Genomic DNA, 23225 nt, shown 5'->3' on the forward strand with positions numbered 1-23225 from the left:
CTGAAAAGCAACCATTTTGTTGGATAACATTTTTAACAGGAGTTTTCTTCATGAAAACAGGACGGGATGCAAGTACTTTAGCTGAACTATTCATATCTCACTCTCACATGCAGATTGAGACCATTATGGTCCTTTCAGTATCTTCTAAAAGCTCCATCTATAGCACGTGAGTAAACAATATGATGCTGCAAGTGCATACATCCAATCAGAGCGATGATTACAGATAAAAGTCATACTGGTCAGTAGTCAGGATATAGACCTTACTTTAGCACTAGCTTGTTATCACTACTTCTAAACTACTTGGAGGATTGCCACAAAACTTGACACACACATTCATCACGAAATTTAGTCTTTAATGATGCCACATAGCCACATATCTGACATACAATATGGTAGCAGTGATGGTCGTCTTTAGCACTCTTGTAATACTGCTCTTCTTGTATGGAGGGTCATATCATTTTAGGGTTTTCACTAAAAGACTTTCTATGGTGTCTGACTGGTCCTAAATGAAAATCGTTGCTCTGAGACATCTAGTATGGCCAGTGTGGCAGCCATCTTGAAAATCATGTTATTGCTACTCCTCCTTCTGTTCTCTTAAGGTATTATGATTGGGTAACATATTTGAAGAAGAAACCAATTTTTCCATCAGGGGCGCTCACCAGTTAATATGTAATTTTGAGAGAGTGACATATGTAAGGTGAAGTAGTTCACATTTAAGACATGCACAATGAAGAGAATGTTGGCATACCTCTATGCTACATTAATGTGGATGATATTTCTTTGGATATTGTACTTTTGGAAATTTTACATGATTTAAGCACACTGCTAACTTAAATGACTGCACCCTTGTGTTAAAAAATCGGCCTGAATTAGTCTAAAGTACACTATAAAAAGCAGCTATTAAAGTAGGGAAAATGAATTTTGCCAGACTAGACAATACCAGCTTCTGAAAGTGCAATGAATGAATTACCAAATATTTAAAATGTAAAAAATATTATGGGCTCTTTTTTATACAATTTACCTCTGAAGTTCAGGAAGTTAAAATGACCAAGTAGAGCTAGCACTTTTTTGAAAGGTGCACATCTGAAGTAAGGCCAAGCTGTATACTCTGTAACCCATAGAACACCCATCAATCATACACCAAAATAAAGGGAATTAAAGGTTCTTTGAATTATACCCAAGATATACAAGGTCTTTTTTAAAAAGCCAGTATAACCAGTGAGGAAAGCCGGAGAAATTCTTTTTCTTTAAAATCCTAACCGAAACTGTAGAGTGCCACCATAGTGAAATATGTTTCTTCGAGAATAATTACCCAATCATAACAAGTATTATACCTAAGGGGAGATCACTCTACATAGCCCCCACATACGTTGGCAGACAACTTTGAGCTCCCTTTAGCTAAAAGTAGGTTCCAGTATGGCTGGATTTGTGAGGTAGTATTAGTTATCCTAAGGTATTATTATTGGGTAAGTATTCTCAGAGAAACTTATTTTACTTGGAAAAATTGGTTCTGCAAGATTTAATTAGACCTGAATGAAAAAGATGCAGAGCTGACCAACAAGATATCTGATTTTTTTTAGGAGTTTGCAAATCTAGAAGTAAAGTACAAGTCAAACAAGTCATATGGGCGTTCAATAATGACTTTTCATTAATGGGTGTAATTTGTTAGAATTTGATTACACATACTTTTAAATGGCAATTAGTTATGATTCTCATAACATCCATGTTCCTTTGAAGATCAAATACATGCAGCAGAATCAGTATTCAGTTATGTACACATTGTTGGATGAGGTTAACTGCAAGGCATGATCCAGTACAAATCATATTGAATGTGGTGTGTTGTGATGTCTTAGTAAAATTTGCTTGTGTTGAAATAAATTTATTATACCCTGTTATTTGTGATATTTTGACCAATGTTTTCTATTCATGACTCATTTTGGTACATGGCTGCCATTGTAAAAGTCCATAGTGATCAATAATTTTCATCTGGAAGTTTTTTGATGATATTTACAGTGCCATGCATTCAGCATTCAGGATTGAATAGACTGATTAAACTATATTAGTATTAAGCTTTAGAACAACAGTTAATATTTAAATGCACCTACCTGACCACATTGACATGCAACATAACTGATATTAGGGTGGAATCAAAGGTCGTAGTTTGAATTTTTCAACCCCACTGAGATTATGAACAGTGACTTGTACATGTGTGATGTTTGTATTTAAATGTGTTAAAGTCAGTACTCCAGCATTCATTTCAAGGTCAAAGGATGTTGTATATAGTTGTTTATTGTCAGCACTTTGACATTGATTTTAAGTTCCAATAACTCTGTTTTAAAGTGGGCATTCTGACATTGATCAAGATCTCTGTATTTAGTTGTGTTAATGTCTGCACTGTAACATTGATTGCAAGGTCCTTGACACATAGTTTTAGCTGTACTGGCTTGAGAGTATGATTACACAAAAAGATATGAATATATTTTTGTTAAACCCCACCTGATGAACACCTTAAATGACTTTGTTCTCTCCAAAAATATTTAATTATAGATTTAATGAAACTTAGCATGTGGGTATATCTTGATATTTTCAGAGACAAATTCAGTGATTTTATATCCTTGATATTAGATTCAAGGTCTTAGGCCATGGCAGTAATTTTGTACTGCTTTTACAGGTATCTTGTGAACATGTTAACTCACTTGTGTAAGAAAATATTATTGATTTGAAAATTTGATATTTTGTATTTAATTTGGTTTAGTGTTTAATGGCAAAGTTAATCAAGAATATTACATAGTTTAAATACTCAAATGATGAATTCCTGGAAATTCTCTTCAGTGAGTGGAGCATCAGTCCCATTGAGGGACTCTTGTCATCATTTGACTTATATTAGCACATGAAAGGTAAACAGGTAAATAAATGCCACTGTGAGTAAATATAAGTAAATTGGTACTTATGATTTTTGTTTTCTTTTTCAGAGTGCTGTTTTAATTCAGTTTGCACCTACCCTGCTCCTGTGGACATTTACAGCCTTGCTGCCAAATGTAATTTACTACTCAGACCAGTACATTGGACACTGGACAAGGTAGTGCAGCCCACAATAATGTTTTTTGTCATATTTTCATGCATAATGTGAATATGTAAGCCAGATTTATGGTTGTCAATCCAGAGTTTGTAACCCTTATGTGAAACATGAAGATGTGTTTTAATCATCTTTTCCCATCATAGTTGATGGAAATAAGAAGACATTTGGGTCGCCTCATTTGGACTATATACTGACTGCCTTTGTACAAAACTTTTTTTGTCAACAAAGAATCAAATTAGAATCATATTTCTACACTGCATATCACATTTTACCAGAATGATTTCAATCTGTAATGCATACAGTGGAAACACGCCAAATCAGCTAATAGATTTTACACATTATGGCAACAAAAAAAACCTGTGTACAGGACTGATAAAGCTCTGCATCCAAAGGGGGCAGTAATGTTACTGTTGTTGTTGTTGTTGTTCTAGGGTTTAACACCATTTTTCAGCACAAGATAGGCTATACATGGCAGCCAGTATAACTGGTGGAGGAAGAACCCTGGAAAACCCAGGGAAGAACCACCGACCCACAAGAAGCTACTGGCAGGCTTTCCCACGTACCCACGCTAGCCGAGCCTTGGACTCGAAACCCACGCAGACAGAGGTGAGATGGCAGTGATCTGAAATGGTGAGCGCTTTAGACCACTTGGCCACATGGGGCCCCTGTAATGTTACTGCAGTTACAGGAACTGGGCACAAAAATTAATAACATCTTTATTACTGGCTGTCCCCAAAGTGAATGATCAGTTTGGTGTAGTTAAGTCGCACAAACAAAATCTGCTGTCTTGAAAGCATTGTAATTTGTACAGATATTTTAGAGTGAAATAATTGAAAAAAGCCTTAAATATAATTTAAATTACATGATGCAAAAATACCACCCCAAAACCTTTCAGCTCAATGGTTCATCCTTTAAGCATAACTTCACTGTTTATGATGGCCTCACTCACATCTACATTTCAAAATTGCTGTTTTATAACTAATTTCTTTTAATGTAATTTGTGTCCTTTCATGTTTCATCTGTTTAATGTAATTATTTTCACCTTCATCTATCTCTCGTGTTTTTGTTTTCCATTCACTACTGGGGGCCTTTGTTTTGATGTCACCAGAATCACAATATCTCACCAATATATTCATCACAGTACTGTTACTGATTTTTGATGTTTCAAACCCTGTACCTACTATAGTATAGTTTTAAAAAGTTGCATGCATCAAAATCAACTTGAACATGTTCATATATGGCTTCTGGTGACATAGGATTAAAACAACTATGATCAGAGACTGTTCATGGGTGGGTGACACTCAAAACTGCATTGATTATGTTCTGTATTTACATATTATGTTTTATTATCTCAATGCATGGATGAGAACAATACATTAAAATAAATTTAAGTATAAATTATTGTTTGAATAGTCTCGAAATATGAATATAATAAAGATTTACAGGCGACTATGTACATTACTTATGCAACATGTCAGTGTACTCCTCAGTTGACAAAAAAATGACCTTACCATGAATACCTATTTGGTCATAATGGTATCAGTATACTAAAGTGTAATAATTTCTGAAACATCCTGCACTAAACATATTGCAGAAGAATAAAACAATTATGTAAAAATAAGTTGACTATTATGGAAACCAGGGTGTATGTGTACTGAAATATTCCCAAGATCTCTTTATTCATACAAATTGCATGACTAGACAGATTTATTGCCAAGCAACATTTCATACTTGGAGAGATTTTCATCTCTTAAAATTTGTTTCCTGACTAAGATAACACTTAAATAGCTTCAACATAGTGGCCAGAACTGTGATGACTAACATAGCCCCAAGAATAAACATTGAAATCTTGGATGGGTCTTTCCCAGTTGTTGCCATGCACCAGGATCTGCAAACATGGCTGTTAAGTGATAAAGGAGTTAATAACACATTGGAGGCCCAAAATCAATGCTGGTCTGATATCAGCAGATATGCATTGAAACTAATATGCAAATTAGTCAATGCAGACATTGCAATTTTCTGCAACCATCACAAGGGAAAGGTTAAATATATCCTTGCCACAGCAAGAAAAATGGCTCAGTATCATTGCAGTGTATGAGAGAAACCAGAAAACTTGACAGTCCAGTCAGATACAAATGGGAAAATAGTAGTTTGGCCTCACTGACATATTGAACCAAATCAACCTGTTTCTCCTTGTCTTACTGGAATTTATCCATATTATCCAGTGTATCTGGTGTTATTTGTCCCATTGACAGTCACCGTCAGAGACATTGACAGTGACTGTTACTTTGCTAACAGAGATGTTATTTACACCATTGACAGTGGGTATTACTTTGCCACTTGAGATGTTATTTGCCTTTGGACAGCAACAGTTACTTTGCTAACAGATGTCATTTACACCATTGACAGTAATAATTGCTTTGCCACCAGAGATGTTATTTGCCCTTGGCTAGTAACAGTTAGAAATGTTATTTACCCCATTGACTGTGATCATTGTTTTGCCAACAGATATGTTATTTGCCTTTGGACAGTAACGGTTACTTTGCCAGCATAGATGTTATTTATCCCATTAACCATTAACAGTGTTCATTGCTTTGCTACCAGAGATGTTATTTGCCATTGGACATTGACAGTTACTTTGCTAACAGAGATCTTATTTGGTTATAGTTACTTCAGCAAAAGGAAAATGATTTATCCTTTTGAAAAATACAGTTTCTTTGCCAAAAAAGGTTTTATTTATGTCTTGGAGTATAGCAGTTTCTTTGCTAACAAAAACTGCTATTTACCCATGGACAGTGACAGTTAAAATGCTTATCAAGATGTCATTGCCTATCTGATGGTGACAATTACTTTGCTGTTAGAGATGTTATTGACCCTTTGGACAGTGACAGTTACTATGCCAGAGATGTAGTTTTACTTCATTGATGGTCACAATTACTTTGCAAACAGAGATGTAGTTTTACTTCATTGATGGTCTCAAATACTTTGCAAACAGAGATGTAGTTTTACTCATTCATGGTCACAATTACCTTGCAAACAGAGATGTATTTTTACTTCATTGATGGTCACAATTACTTTGCAAACAGAGATGTAGTTTTACTTCATTGATGGTCACAATTACTTTGCAAACAGAGATGTAGTTTTACTTCATTGATGGTCACAATTACTTTGCAAACAGAGATGTCTCAGCAGCCACTTCCAGCAGAGCAGGAGATTCCAAACACACCCAAGCTAGACAGTGGATTGTATCAGTTACTCTAATCCAGTGGACTACTGTGCAAAGGAGGGATTATGTTTTCGTTATGTATTTCTCTCTCAGTTTTTCATACAGTTTACGGTTTCAGGCACTTTTTTAAGTCAAATGTACTTTGTAAATAGTTTGCGGGGTATTTCACTTGTAGTATTTCTTGCCGGTAGTGTAAATTTTATTTCTAAGATGCTCACTATTTTAAAGTCTAAGTGAAGAAGCACTTAATATTTACCGTGTTTGAAACTATTGTCAAGATTAGATGTACCAGATTTCCAAGTATTTGACATGCATTTCCATGAATGACCAGCTTTGCTCTCTCTCTCTGTTTCACACTCACCTCAGCTTGTACAAGAATATACTGACTTTTCTTCTTCTTCATATATGTTACCCAATCATAATACCTTAGGAGAACTACTGCTACCTAGCAAATCCAGTCCTTCCAGGTTTAAACCTTTTAACTGAAGAGCAAAAAGTTATCTGCTCACTTAGGTGGAAATTAATGTGATCTGCCCTTGATACTGCGATTGGCACCAAATCCAATGAAATCATCAGTTACTGCTTCCACTCATGCTGAGTAGCACATTCTCTACAGAAAGATAGGCCACACAAAATCCATACAAGCAGTTTGGAAGTTTTCTAGCTCAAAAGAAGTTAGAGAAGTTTCGTCTTCAAAGGGAAGTATAATCCATTTTTAAATTTCCAATTTTTATGTTCTTCCTACTGCCAACGACAAAGTTTCCTAACTTCTGTATTACCATCCTGCCATCTTTACATACTAAGGCACCTTTGATGCATCCATGGGGTGCACTGGTGTCCCTCACAATGCTGTAACTGTATTAATAAGTGCATGTCTGGAGAGTGATACAGAAAACTAAATTAGTATTGCTGTATACTTTCTGCTGAATCTGGATACATGCAATTTTCTATATTTTCTTGTCTTAGGGTCTTCATTGATAGTATAGAACATCATTGGGCGTTTCCTACTGGCAACATGGTCTCTTCATGGATATTGTAGCATCTACTTCATAAGTATCAGTAATGATGTTTCAGTTCCATTTTTATGTGCAGGTTTTGTGTGTAATGTAAATAACTCATTTATATTACTGTATGGCTTCTGCCATGGTCAGATAAGTACAGGTAAGTTTTCTATATACTGTTTACTCATTATCATCTAGCTTATGCTTGTAATTACTACAAGCAATGCATCAGTGATTTTACATGTATAGGGAGTTAGAACAATTGGTCTTCCAATGGGTAAGTTGTTACTGGAATTGATTATTCAGCTTCACTTCATACATAATAGTTGCTATAAGTGATGCTTCAATGATTTTACCTGTATATGCAGTTAAAATTGACCTTCCTACAAGTTACTTGTTACTATAATTTGATTATATACCACTTGGTAAATATTAATAGAAGTGCTCTTATTCTCTACCTTTACAGGCCACATGTGCCCCTTTACAGGTATTTATCTTACTGGGTAACTCTGCATGGACACTCAAAAGTTCATAAAGCAGGAGACTCACTACACTACATGTATATATTGTCTGCTGTATTTTATCTTACAAATTTAGACCAGTATGACAACCACTCAGTATATGTAGTTATCTCTAGTTGTCATTCTTGAATATTTGTCTGACTTGAATATTATTGACAGATGGGGTGCAGTTTTTTGGGCACTGAGGGGAAGGTGCAGAAGCATAGCTTGAGGGATGAAGACATAAGCTTGAATGCAAGGGTTCAAAACCATATCATTTACTGGTGAGTAAGATGGAGAGCAAAACAGCCTCAATTACAGTTACATGGATCAATATCCCGACACCCATCTCGTCCTCAAAAAATGGATGTCATGTCAGCCAAGATTGCCATGTTCCTTCACAACTGAACTTGGCTATAAACTCAAATTGCAATTGGTCATGTCTGCAATTGATCATACAGTATCAGATACCAGAAAATTAATTTGTTCAGTTCCACATCTCACATATTGTGCTACTAGGCACTTCCTGCATATGATGCCCAGTTTAGTGCTGCAATACCCAAGAACCACTTCATGAAACCAATTATATAGCATACTAATATGCATAGTGCTGCTAACCACTTCTTATGGACGATGTACAGTTTATACACTCAGGCACTCCCATGGGTCAGTCAAACCTGCATAGTGCTGCACTGCTTATATAGGCACTCTTATGGGTCAGTTTAACCGGCATGGTATGTCTAGTCTTTTCTGGCATACAATGTCCATCCTGGTACCTCAGTTCCATAGATATGTCTCTTTGATCAACCTCAAACCTCTGCCACCCAAAGGGAGCCTCTACTTAATGACACCTTAAAAGTAAGGGATTTAATTCATAATGTGCTGCAAGTGTAGTGAGCCATCAGCCTTAACATTTATTTCAACTACTTTGCAGGTAGCACACTAGACATTGGCTTCATTACCTTAATCCAAACCAATGAAAAACTGGCCCTCAAGTTCCTTCATTGTTGTTAGATCCTATTATGATAAGTGAAATTCTGCCTTGCAGCCTTGGACTGAGGTAGTGTTCTTGCCACTTTCATTGGAGTTTTGTCCACCTCTTCCTTTACATCACCTGCAGCCTTGGACTGAGGTAGTGTTCTTGCCACTTCCATTGGAGTTGTCCTCCTCCTCTTTCTCTACATCACCTACAGCCTTGGACTGAGGTAGTGTTCTTGCCACTTCCATTGGAGCTGTCCTCTTCCTCTACATCACCTACAACCTTGGACTGAGGTAGGGTTCTTGCCACTTCCATTGGAGTTCTGTCCTCCTTTTCCTCTGCAGCCTTCCACTGAAGAAGTTATCTGCCTATTCCCTTTGGAGTTACATCCTCCTCTTTCCCTACATCACCTGCCAGGTCTACAATTCCGATATCAACTGATTATTGTCTTCAGAAGAATCTGTTTTCAATTGCTTCCATAATCTGAGAAGTTACTAACATTTTACAACTACTTACATCATCAATTACAAGTTACAAGCATCAGCAGACATTTTTGCTTGCAAATGCCTTCTCTGTTTTCCAGACCATCATAGGCTAATCTAAGATTACAGCCTTTATCTAATCTTTTCTTTAATGATCAGGTTGATGGAATTCGCAACAAGACAACAAGGATGCCTTGTTTCTATCCCTCAGAGTTTCAGCTCCATCGGAGGGATTTGCAAGAAAATAAATATTAAGGTTGCATGGATGACCCTAGAGCACATGCCACTGGAAAGCAGACCTACCAAATTTAGAACCATTGAAAATCACAGTTCTCCCCAACTAATTGGAATAATCAAAGGGAGATTGATCATGTTCACCACCATTCCTAGAGTTCCTCCCTATCTCAAATGACACGTTTATGCCCCCTTATGAGATATTCTGGTAGAGAGAAGGCTCTAATGTTTTATTGCCAAGTATCAAGATTTACCATGACAACACGTGGACCAGACAAATGGTTCCTGTGGACTGGATATCACATTCTGTGCACCTCCTAAACCTTTGCCCCAAGTTCTCTCAGCTGCAATGCAGAACTTACCACTTGGTCATCAGCCTAAGCACATTCAGTCAACTCTAGTATGCTTTAGGTTTCGCTTTGGAATATAACAAGAAGTTTTAATGCAATTCATTGTGGTACTGAGCAATCAATGTGGACTTGCAGGAGCATGATTTTATGTCCCCACTCTCATGGCTTTGAGAAATTCTTTGATTTGCCTATAAAAGGGTACTGAGCAGCAGGATAGTTATATTTTGGAGCAAGACATGATTGCATGTGTTGCCCTCCTTTTCATTCTCAACATATTTGTCAACAGGACATCTTCGACCTCATACCCTTTCAGGAACTCTGTCAGCTATGCCTGGAATCTATGTTGAAGTAAAAGGAATGTTTATCTGATGAAATTGAATTCATGCAATGGTAGATTCTTTGTTTCCATCAGCTAGAGAATTTCTTTGACTGCCAAGTTTTGCTGAAAGCAGCAGCAGATACACTTGTCCTTAGTTGCTTCTTGGGCTCCCATAACAATGATACTGCACTCCAAATGGAGGCTGAACCTTTGACCATTGGACCAATTTGCACAATCTGCACAATATAATGTTGCATCCAAATGGCAGGAAAACCACCCTGGATTTGTGTCGGGGTATCTCCAACAATTATAATCGCTATGGATGCAAAAACGTATGACTGGAGGAGCAAGTCTCCAACCATTTTGAATGCCATATGAGTATGGAACCCTCTGGATCATTATTTACATGTCAACATTCTCAAGATGAAAACCTTGAAAGCTTTCGTTGGTGGCTGGAGAACCTACATGCAAATGGAGTGGGATGGAAATCCAAGTAGACTTCTCCAGTCTTATCGGAGATCTTTTATCCTAAAAGACTCAATTCAGTCAGGAGGAACATTTATCTGTGGTGAAGATGGTTGCCTTTCTGGGACAGCTTCATAAAGATGTGGTTTCACAATTTCCACTGGACTTATGGGAGGGAAATGTTTTCCCCTTGGAAGCTGCAAGGGCATGTGACCAAAAAAAAGCCATGTCCAATTGAGAATGATCTATATTTTCCTATAAGCCTATAGAAAATGAATTTAAATTCAAATCTGAATAGAACATTAGCTTATCTGTTTTCTTCAATTATACTGACAAAGAAAGAAAAGAAAGAAATAGTTGTTGGACTTAGCACTGTCAAATATCAGTGTCATACACATGTGCAAACACTCACATAATCACAACCCCACTGATATTACATAAAATAATACATCATATTTCTGTCCTTAAAATCCATTGGATTGCAAAATACAGTGTGACCTCGCTATAACACGGTAGTTGGGAGCCATAGAACCCAGCCATGTTATAGACCGAACTGTGTTATAAGCAACCAGGTCAGTAAACTGAAGAAAATGATGCATGGACCCCAAAAAGTTTGTGCAGTGGTGGTGGTGGTGGGGGTAGGTAATAAATGCAAGTGGTAAAATACGTGCTTCATTGGCATGGTTACCATCTTAAATCAATGCATATTAAATAGGAAATACACCTGTAGTGAAAACAGAGAAGGCATATATAATATTTTACATTATTTAGAGAACCATGGATACTGTTTATATATGTCTAAAGTATAGCATAAATAGAGTATTAACACCATGTACTCACCCGCAAATCTCATCACATACATTGAATACACAATACAAGTAATTCCATCGAAAATATGAACACACAGATTTAAAATATTCATTAATTTTGTCACAGGTCATATAGGTCTGAATTCAGTGGAAAAACATAGGTCAATCACGTATTGAATAATGAGCACATGAGTTTTCAGTTCTTCCCAAGTAGGGAACAGTTTGTGTTTTAAGCTGCTGTTGGTAGCATTGGTAAGCATAAACTTTTTCCCAGCATAAAAGAAACTTTCAGGGCACAGTAAATGTGTTAAAGTCACGTTGGAAAATGCAAACATCCATCAAATTCCATCACTTTTATTTAAGTTTGGTACTGACGTCCTTTGAAGAAAGGTTCTTTGTTTTTATTGAAGATTGTTGTTGGCTTTCTTTGGTGAAAGGTGCATGCATTATTGAAGTCACCACTAAAAGCCAGCTTTAGAGAACCAAATAAATGCCCATTTCTTATTGTGGTGGTAACATCAAATAATTGTTTTGCATTATTGAGATTGATCTTTTTTCTATTTGCATTGTATGTTTTCATAACAGTTGGTGCTTCAGAGGTAATCTGTTTTCTTTGAAATTTCAGCAAACTTTTATCTGAATAAATTTTTAAAAAGGGAATTGGCCGTTGTTTGGTTGATTATAGTTACTGTTCCCCCCTTGCCTATTGAAGAGACCAACAAGTAAGATGTTTTGCTTTTTTTTTTTTTACATTTGTGGTAGCAGAGTGATGCTGCCTTCCACTCATGCATCGGAAATTTAACAAAGGGTCAATAGACAATAGAGATGCAGGTGTTCTTGTATGATGACAAGGATTAGTACAGAAAATGTGAGTTCTGGAGGATTTAGTTATGAGTGAAAAGAAGAAGAATTTTACTTACCATCCACATACAAATGTCAGTCTATATAAATATATTAATTACTAGCGAGCGGCCAAAAATCCGACAAAGATAGGTTATGAGATAATGCCTCATCCGGTTGATCTCCACTACCAGAAAAAAGGCAGATATCTCACAACATTTCAGTACTCATGCTTGAAGTCAACATCAGTGGATTATGATATAACAATGCACTGTTAAGATGGTTTGTCAATATGGACAGAGAAATTGTTTATGTAAGAACAGATACATTTCAGTGCATTTTATATCAAGTTTGTGGTTTCCTTTCATGTGGCCTCTGAATTTCTCCACTCCAAACCAATGGTTGTATATACAAGTTTGAACAGCCAAAAATGTCACCAATTAAAAATATTGCCAAATGGTATATTTTTCCGCCAATAAGGAAAATAAAATCACAGTTTGCGACATTGTTGAAGTGCTATGTGATCCCAGAATAAACATTTTACACGTCATTTTGCATACTTTTAAGAAGAAAAAACTCTTTTTTCGAGTACAAGAAAAATATTTAAAATTTCAGGAGCCATGAAATGATAGTCTTGTAATATTCATGCGTGAGCTCTTCCCCAAAATGTTAATAAACTTTTTACTTTTATTTTACTTTTAAGAAAGAATATTTTTTATGTACGAGAAAAATAGATGTATACAAATATTTGGGAGCTATGCCATGACTGTGTTATATCCAAATTCGTGTTATTAAAGAACGTGCTATAGCGGGGTCACACTGTCTATGCATAAATCAGTGCAAACTTTGCTGCTGTCAATAATTCACCATGGTACTTGAAGTTAATGCAAGTGTTATTAGTGTTCATCTTTGCACCCACTGGATGATACTGTTGTCCAGACTTCCTTGCTGGATTCTTGGAGCATGTCCTGGTCAGAAATGAGGTGTTCATGACAAGCATAATGTTAGCATTGTCAGAAATTTATCTGATGCAGTTTAACGAGATATGCATGCTTACCTCCATAGAAAAATGAATATATATCATGTTTGGGAGTGATGATTGCATTGGGGGTAGGGGGAGAACATACTATTTTCAAGTTTTGTGGGGTCTTTTTGGGTAATACAACATTAATAAACACTTCTGTCCATTTTGGGCATTAACACTTTAACCACAAAAATCATATGTGTAAGCATGATCATGTGCTTATTATTGTCTTTCAATCAATTTAATGGCTGTAATCATCCTGAAAATCATGGATCAATTAATAAGATTAAGATAATGAATAATAATAAAGAGAATTAATCTGAATGTGTAGTTCAGTGTGTCAAATATGCTACATAACAGGTGGTGCTCTAATTTTGACCGATGTTATACACTGATGTCAGTATGTTGTTTGCAGTATGTCCACAGAATTAAATGCTTCCCTATGCTGCTGTGCTTGACAAAGTAAAACTGTCAGGCTGGAATCTTGAAATTTATTTTTGCTGGGCTTTGCTTCCTAGATCACATTTTCAAAAAATGAATAACACTTGAACACCATTCTGACAACTTAAATATCATGTTTTGCATTTTATATATGGAGTAAAAATCTGACTTCAAAGAAACTTTACCACTGATCACAAACTTGATTAAAGATGACTTCAACATTATCATTTAATGCTGTGATGTGTAATAAAATCTGTTCTTCAGCATGTCTCTTTCATGTATTTAACTTCAGATGAATTGTGTTGTTCTACTTTGTAAAATTTACCTATGTAAATTAGCGAAATAGGCTCTCCCACAGCAGGATTTGACATATCACTCTAACAATTGCCTACCAATTAAGTAATCTCTAAAAGTGGTTGTTTATTTCTGACCAGCTATCCTTTTAATTGCGTGTATGTCATCTGTATACCCAAAGGATGGGTTTAGCTGAGCTTGTAACAGGACTGTTTACTGTTGATACATACTACCCTACAAATTACAGACCTATATCATGGTGGTCAAGAAATATGTGTGGGTGGGTGTTGTTGGAAAAAACTTTAGGGCTAAGATTCTTGAAAACTGTGTTTTCTGAAACACTACTCTGTCCAGGGATAGTCCTAAATCCTGTTTTTCATGTGATACAGTGTGTTATGTGGGTACTGGTTTTAATCCTATCACTGGATCGGTCCAAGTTGGCTACAATGGCATGTCCTTGGGCAAGGAACTTTACTCCAATTGCCATAGCACTAAATAACCTACTTGTGTTGATGTGCCACAGAACACCAGACCAAACCAAACCATACAAAGCCTGAATGAACTGTAATTTAAGTAAGTTTACCAAACCATACAAAGCCTGAATAAACTGTAATTTAGGAAATCATTGCTGAGTATTTTGTCAAGTTTGCCAAAACATAACAGTAGATATTGGCTACAGTTTTTTTCCTGAGGAATAAAGGCCAGGGAAGAGGGTGAACATAAACGTATGGCTGACTGTTCTTAACATGTGTGTTTTTTGTGTTAGTATAGACACTCTAAGTAGGCTGACAATGGCTGACTGTTCTTAACATGTGTTATTTTTTGTTAGTGTAGACACTCTAAGTAGACTGACAGTATGCTGCTGTTTTGTCTTGCTGACTTTTACAGCACTCACAGTCAGCTGGCTTGGGAAATGGGGATTGTGACTGGGAAGAGCTAAATGGCCCACTTGTCACCACAACAGCACTGTAAATCTGTTGGACAGTTTGACTGAGTTAGCGTTGTAGGCATTTGTAATTCAGATTGCTGGCAGAGAATATATTCCATGTCCAATTGAAAAACACATTAAAGTCATCATGTGTAACTGATTTCCTCTTTTAGAATCATTTTCCATTTAAGCTCATAATTTAGATGAAATCACCTGCCATGAAGAAAGCAGTGCAAGCAGAAGCTGAATTATGTTTTCTTATTTCCTAAGAAAGAAAAAAGTGAACTGGAATCAGTTATATGAGGTCTGCTTCACTGTAAAGATATTTTCAATAATTTTCATTAAATTTCATGACACAGTGCAGTGTACGTGTGTACACTATTAATTCATCTCATTTACACTTAATTCATCTCATTATTTCTTATGTATTGCATAGACCTTGGTTAAGCAGTCAATCTGGGCTTATGTTGTTTACAGTTTGGCACAAGTTACCGTGAACAAATTCACGATAATATTTAGAATTAATAATGTATTTTTAAGAATTTAATTGTCCCTCTGTCTCCTTCTGTCTAGGACTGCTGAGCACCACAGTGTCATGCAGAAGACATACATTTTCCTTATGTTAATGGTGCTGATTCTCCCTTCACTGGGACTGACAAGGTAGGTAAAGAAAACAGGACTAATGAGCCTTCTCATTAGCTGCTAGTAGCTGGCCCAAAAACCTACTTTTATAAAATGTTAACATTGTAGTCATCTACTTGTACAAGACTTGCATTTTTTATTATATTGTTGGAATGACTTAGTCAATTTTGAGACGACTACTTAAAAAGATAATGAGAAGGCTGCTTTTTGGTATCAGTCTACTTGTTTTAGTGTTAATTTTCTTACATTGGTAGGTACTAGTTAAGGTCAAGTCTGCAAAGCCTAGGTAAGACAGTTGTAATCATAGGTGTTAACTTTAAGTTTTTGCATTTACCTCCATTTCTGACACTATTGTATATACAGTAGTAAAACATGATAGGAGTATTCATCTTGGATTGTACTTGTCTGCCATTGAAAATTAGGTCACAATGATGACCTTTTCATACTCCAGTGATTATATTAAGCTGTTGCATTGAGGGAAGTTCACTTTCTGACATTTTTATGTACTGTCATTTAAACTTTATTCATCTTGAATGGTACAGCTCAACACAGACATTTTTTAAATAGGTCACATTGCCTTACTTTTCATGATATATATATAGAGACAGACAGAGACAGAGACAGAGACTCAGGGTCAAGCAGATGAGACATTAGTATTCTGCAGAATTCTTGTCATGGAGTTTATAACATCATTTTGAAGATTCCTCCATAATGATCTATACAGATGAAGATAATTTAAGAACAATGATCTCTCTCTCTGTAAATCCCCTCAGTATACCTCAGCCCATCCTACAATCCAGGTATGGTAATGGATCCCATCAAATTGGTTAGATGAGAATTATAATGTTGTTTCAAATAATTAAACACTTTATTTTTGTATGCCTGCAATAAGGCAGAGCATATTATGTTAATATGTTGTTTATCTATCCATCTCTCTGTTACCAGCAGTACACTGTACATTTACCAGCCTTTGTGAATGGCTTGCAGTTAAGGAAGAAAGAACTATTGATTTTGTGGTCAAAAGATGAAAGGTCATGGTCACTCTGCAAGAAGAAGACTGATTTCTGCACAATAACTTGAGTTCTCCACCGTCTACAGTTTCCAAACCATGTGGAAGGTTTGCCGTAGTATAAAGAAGTACCCTATTGATCCTTGGGATCAAAATGTCAAAGATGAAGGTTTTGCACACAATAATTAGAGTTCTACACCATTCACGGTTGCCAGAATTTGTGAATGACTTGCACTTTAGGTAAGGAAGAACCTTACTGATTTGGTCACTGTGATTCAAAGAAGAAAAATTTATTTTTGCACAAAAGCATTAGTTCTGCAACACAGACTAAACTTTGTGACTGGCTTGTACAGGGGGTAAGGAAAAAACCTAATGATTTGGGGGTGAAAAGATCAAAGGTCAGGATCACTGAATGAAAGAAGAAAAATGGTTTCTAAATTAGAGGTCCCAGATGGCCAAATAGTCTCTTTTGTCTACGTGGTTCTGAGTCTTGGGCTTGGCCAGTATGGGTATGTGAGAAAGTGTGCCAGTAGCTTCCTTTGAGTCAGTGGTCCTTCCCAGGATTCTTCCTCCACCAAATACACTGGCAGCCATATATAGCCTATCTTATGCTGAAAAATGGTGTTAAACCCATAACAACAACAACATATTGTATAAGAAATAAGCCTATTGATCTTGGAGTAAAAAAATCAAAGGTCAAGGTCTCTGACTGAAAGAAGAAAAATGTTTTCTTGCATGTTCACTTTGGTTTTTGAGAGCTTACACTTAAGATATGGAAGAACACATTAATTTTGTGGTAAGTGGTTATTTTGTATCAGTGAAAAATGGGTTTTGCAAAATAAGATTTATTCTAGAGCAAGTTCCTTGACAAAACTTTGTGGATGGTTTGAATTGTAAAGGTCATGGGTCAAGGTCATGTTAATACAGAAATAATTATTTCTGCACAGAAGTGTCTATCCTTCAAAAAAAATTTGAAGATTTCACCCAGTGTTTCTTGAAAAAAAAGATCTCTCAAGTCCATACAAATGATGCCTAACCATGTGAGAAATTATAGGGTTCTTTGATGTTTTATTCAGTATTCCTTTTTCCTGTTGATAAAAGATTTCAAATTTCCGAGTGCATATTAAATGGATTACAAATGACTAATAATTAAGCTTACAACAATATTTTTTATAACCTTTCCTTCTTTTTCAGTGCCAAAGCTTTGCTTCAGCTTGTTTTTGATGAGAATAGAACCTATCGTTGGAAGTAAGTAGTACTTTCATTTCAGCATAAGAGAAAGTAATTGTGCACAAGATATTCATTTCACATTTTTTCTGTTCCATCCCATTAAACTACTTTATGTCTGGGAAGAAAAGAAATAAACAACCTTTAAAATCTAAAGGGAAAGTAATATGATACCTATCACACATACAAATTCTTTCCTATGTGCTGCACATTTTACATAGGAGTAGACGTTATTCTGCCCTTGCAGAAATTGAAATTATCTAAAATAGGTACATATGTAAGCATGTATACTTCTGTATAAGTTGAGTCCACAGCAAACTGAATTGACCCAGATCTGCTGTCACATAATGTGCTGGCAGTAGGTTTTATGAATATAAAGGCAGACATGTGTTTTACAGAATTTCACATTTAAGTTTGTAATAAGCCACCATTCATGGACTAAAATCCGAGGTAATAAGATAATAAGATTAATTAAATAAATGTAAACTTTGATTTAGAAAGAATGCAACTGTGGTTTCAGTCTTGCTAAGCAATGACCTTTATTACCACTATACTTTTGAGTTCAGCATGGAATATCGTGATACTTTCTGTTTACATATATATATTTCATGACTGGAAATGAACAAAACTTGATTGTTATCTTGTTAATATGGTAACCATGTTAATAAAGCAGGTAATTATTTTCGGCTTCCATCCTAGGGTACCTTGGAGGGGGTTAAAGGTCTGATGTGTAAAATTTCAGTAACTCTGATATTTTCAAACATTTTTGGGACCACACTTTATGTCTGCAATCATAGCAGGAAACACGCCATATATGCAATATATTTTTGGTCATGACCTCTGATTTTCAGTAATAACCCAGGTATTACTGTCATGGTTATAGGTTGGGGATGTTGAATTAGTGGTTAGTAATATGTAATAACCTATTGATTACTGCCATGGTTATAGGTTGGGGATGTTGAATTAGTGGTTAGTAATATGTAATAACCTATTGATTACTGCCATGGTTATAGGTTGGGGATGTTGAATTAGTGGTTAGTAATATGTAATAACCTATTGATTACTGCCATGGTTATAGGTTGGGGATGTTGAATTAGTGGTTAGTAATATGTAATAACCTATTGATTACTGCCATGGTTATAGGTTGGGGATGTTGAATTAGTGGTTAGTAATATGTAATAACCTATTGATTACTGCCATGGTTATAGGTTGGGGATGTTGAATTAGTGGTTAGTAATATGTAATAACCCAGGTATTACTGCCATGGTTATAGGTTGGGGATGTTGAATTAGTGGTTAGTAATATGTAATAACCCAGGTATTACTGCCATGGTTATAGGTTGGGGATGTTGAATTAGTGGTTAGTAATATGTAATAACCCAGGTATTACTGCCATGGTTATAGGTTGGGGATGTTGAATTAGTGGTTAGTAATATGTAATAACCTATTGATTACTGCCATGGTTATAGGTTGGGGATGTTGAATTAGTGGTTAGTAATATGTAATAACCTATTGATTACTGCCATGGTTATAGGTTGGGGATGTTGAATTAGTGGTTAGTAATATGTAATAACCTATTGATTACTGCCATGGTTATAGGTTGGGGATGTTGAATTAGTGGTTAGTAATATGTAATAACCTATTGATTACTGCCATGGTTATAGGTTGGGGATGTTGAATTAGTGGTTAGTAATATGTAATAACCCAGGTATTACTGCCATGGTTATAGGTTGGGGATGTTGAATTAGTGGTTAGTAATATGTAATAACCCAGGGATTACTGCCATGGTTATAGGTTGGGGATGTTGAATTAGTGGTTAGTAATATGTAATAACCCAGGTATTACTGCCATGGTTATAGGTTGGGGATGTTGAATTAGTGGTTAGTAATATGTAATAACCCAGGGATTACTGCCGTGGTTATAGGTTGGGGATGTTGAATTAGTGGTTAGTAATATGTAATAACCCAAGAAATTACTGTCTTTGCTAGGAGTGGGAATGTTGAGTCAGTGGGAAGCAGTATGTAATAAAAAGCATATGGGTTTGCTCTTAATGAAATTCATGAAGACTACAGTTAAAATTGTTCATTAAATTTTGTAATGCATTTGTTTCAGTTGTATATTCTTGGCTGACAATGGAGCATTTTTTGTGAACTACATAATAACCTCAGCTTTCATTGGAAGTGGATTGGAATTGCTGCGTTTCTCGGAACTGTTCATATATGCTTTGAAATTAAGTTTAGCCAAGTCTTCAGCTGAGAGAGTAGCTGTTAGAAAAGTAAGATTCTTTATACAGGTGATGATTGCTGTATGTCAATTTGATTTGTACCTTTTCATCATAATGCTATTTATAATGAAGAAACAACATTCAATATGCACCACTTTTCTTGGTTTTATTCTGTTTAAATAACATTTATTTTCAAAATGTCCAACATGTGAAAGATCGTTCCAACTGGTTTCAACAACCATCACGTATATGCAAAAAATCTGTTTATTATGTCACTGCTTTTTGTTTTCTTGATGAGTCTGGTTCCCATAGTGGTGCTTAATAGTGGAAGTCCACTGAGCAGGGAACTAGACTAACTGTTGATACACCAACAAACAAGATTCCTTTTTTTCCAGAAACACGCAAAATTGATTTCGTGAGACAATCATCTATGTCGAAATTAATTTTTGTATTGTTCAATTAGTACAATATTGATGTCATGATTTCATTGGAAGCAATAATGAAACTTCTTCTTATCATCCTTGAGGATATCTCTAAGTGCCAGTTCAAGAAATTCTCTGAAACTTGCTTGCCCACAATGGTCCGTATCTGTGAAATCAAGCTCTTTATTTTATGAAGTATTCATTTCACTTGGCTGCCTTGCTATCTTTGATCACAGTTATGAAAGAGTCAGTTAATTTAAGGTAGTTTATGTTACATACACAATAACACTTATAAAATTTATAACAGTGTTCGATTGATCAAATGAAATGAGTTCACCTGACATATGACTGGGGCCGCTAGATTTTTAGTTTGTAGGATTTTCGTGCCTTTTAACTTTTCTTTTATTCCAACATCTTTATTTGATTCAAAAGACATAATTAACGTGATAATACAAAGGAGGCCAGCTTTTAATTCAGTGCAACAATACAACAAATACTTCCATAAGTCAGTTATCCAACACGGTCAGCACTTAATTAGGTTCTCAGAGAAACGCTCGCGATATAGCTGTTATGGTAGATTGATGCATTTTACATTTAATTACAAGAGGACACATGGCATTTATGATGATTACACTTAATTTTTTATATATTTAATTTGTATTTATTAAAGTACTGCCTCCACTTGGCATAAGTGACAGTTTCAGTGATTGAAATTTCCTAACATATCATTAATTGCAGTGTACTTGGAATGTTGTTTGAAAAGAAAATGTAAAAAAATTGTATGACCTATTTTAAAATTTGTAAATTTGATATTTCATAATTTTGATTACAATTTCCAGGTCCTATCAATTTCAACAATAAAATGAGCGATATATCAGAGTTTCTGTTACCAATTTTAATCGCGATTTTCTTCAAGTTCAACAAATAGAGATCAATTTTTGGGGTATTTTCTGGTTTAAAAAGTGGGATCTACACCTGATACCAGCATTATAAGCAGGTTCATGAGTTATCAGGGCACAAGTTATCGAGGGAGTGGTGTACTTATTTTTGAACATGTATATTATTTGTACATTTTTGGTTAAGTTTTTGCATTTGCTCAGGTTTCTCCTTTAAATACATTACCCAATCATAATACCTTAGGAGAACTACTGCTACCTCACAAATCCAGCCCTCCTTGATAACACTTTTGCTTTTAAATAAAAACCACTAAAGGTTATCTGCCCACCTAGGTTGCAGTTGGACAGACTGATCTCCTCTTGGTCTAGGTATTGGCACTAAATCCCATGAATAACTCGGTTACTACTTCTGCTTGTACCAAGCAGTATGCTCTTGTCAGGAAGGACCTAGTGAAGTCTTTTTCAAAGATTCTGGAAGTTCTACTCTTGTCAGTGATACCTCTGCAAGAACAACTTCTGGCAGTCATAATCACTATAGATGTGAACACAGGGCTGGGGAAGCAAGTCACCTACCATTTTGGAGTATCATTGGAGCATGGCCCTCTCAAGATGATTATTTACATGTTATTACATGTCAACATCATCAGGATGGAAACTGTTTTGGAAGCTTTCATTGGTTGCTGGAGAATTCTATGTGGGAATGGAGTTCTGTTTCTGTCCAGTAACTTCACTGTGGTGAGTCATCTCAAACAGCAAAGCAGAACAAGTTTTCAGATCTTTGTATTATTGTTAGGGATTTTTGAAAGTGATGTCCTCATTGACAATCCTTGCTTATGTTCATTTACTTAACTGGCTAATGTAATGACAGACTCGTGGTTCTACAAGAAGGAACTAATACAAACAAAATGATCCCTTCATTCCTCAGTTTTCAGTCAATAGACACTTGATGGGATCGACTTGTGATGGACCTATTGGTGACAGGGTGGAATGCCAAACCCTCAACCTTTGTCTCACTAAAGACCTAAAGAATCAATGCTTTTTCTATGGATTGAAATGGCCAAATATATTTACACTTGACCTTCACCTCTGATCTGGAGGTCGGATGCAGGAATCGGCAAATCTGAATGTCTCCTCATCCTAATTAATGCACTAAAATGGGACACATTAGAGCAACCTCATCAATTGCAACAGTATCACCAGTATGGAGATATTCCCTCATCTGAATTCAGAAATCATGATGGCTAGTGTTTCATCATAACCCAGAGTTACCGAATCTGCACGTTGGGATCCTACCTTTAAGAACAAACAGTTTTCAAGTGGCGGTGTATCTTAAAGTGAGATGGCTGTCCACCTTGGAGGTGTATGAAGGCAGTGGAATATAATCTCATTGGAGTGCACAAAGCACATTATACCAGTTTAAGCACCCATACCGCAATATCTAACTTTCTGTGACTCTTTGATGAGGGACAGTTAGTACAAATCACAGTTAAACCTACTGTTACATGATCACTAGCATACTGTGCAATCATGGAACAGAGGATATTGAACAACAAACACCTGTTAGATCTTCTGTATAACTAGATTCCACTTGGCCAATGACATTGGATCCTTACCCATGTAGAAGTTATCGTTGGTATTAACCTAGTGGAAGAAGACACCATTTGAACTGCTCTCAGGGATACCTTAATTCACCTATAAGTCCTGCTTCTTCACTACTGTGGCAGTCAGCAGGCAAAATCAGCCATACATTTCTTATTAGTGGACCCAAAAATGGTGCTAACAGCTGCCTCGCTTGGCACTCAGCATTAAGAGGTTAGTGTTAGGACTGGTCGGCC

General features: G+C 36.0%; 1 protein-coding gene across 8 annotated transcripts in view; it reads left to right on the top strand.

The window, feature by feature from the left end:
* The window catches only part of LOC149805347 (mechanosensitive cation channel TMEM63B-like), a 159008-nt gene that overhangs the window by 91157 nt on the left and 44626 nt on the right, over positions 1–23225 (top strand). For all 8 annotated transcript variants that reach the window (XM_089949426.1, XM_089949453.1, XM_089949462.1 and 5 more), the window contains 4 exons: positions 2973–3079; positions 15545–15631; positions 17817–17870; positions 19961–20123. In XM_089949426.1, the coding sequence (XP_089805552.1) occupies positions 2973–3079; positions 15545–15631; positions 17817–17870; positions 19961–20123 (411 nt within the window). The remainder of the gene's footprint in view (positions 1–2972; positions 3080–15544; positions 15632–17816; positions 17871–19960; positions 20124–23225) is intronic.

This window comes from Sinohyriopsis cumingii, chromosome 2 (genome assembly GCF_028554795.1).
Source record: "Sinohyriopsis cumingii isolate HCF-2022 chromosome 2, ASM2855479v2, whole genome shotgun sequence".
In the NCBI taxonomy this organism is placed as follows: Eukaryota; Metazoa; Mollusca; class Bivalvia; order Unionida; family Unionidae; genus Sinohyriopsis; species Sinohyriopsis cumingii.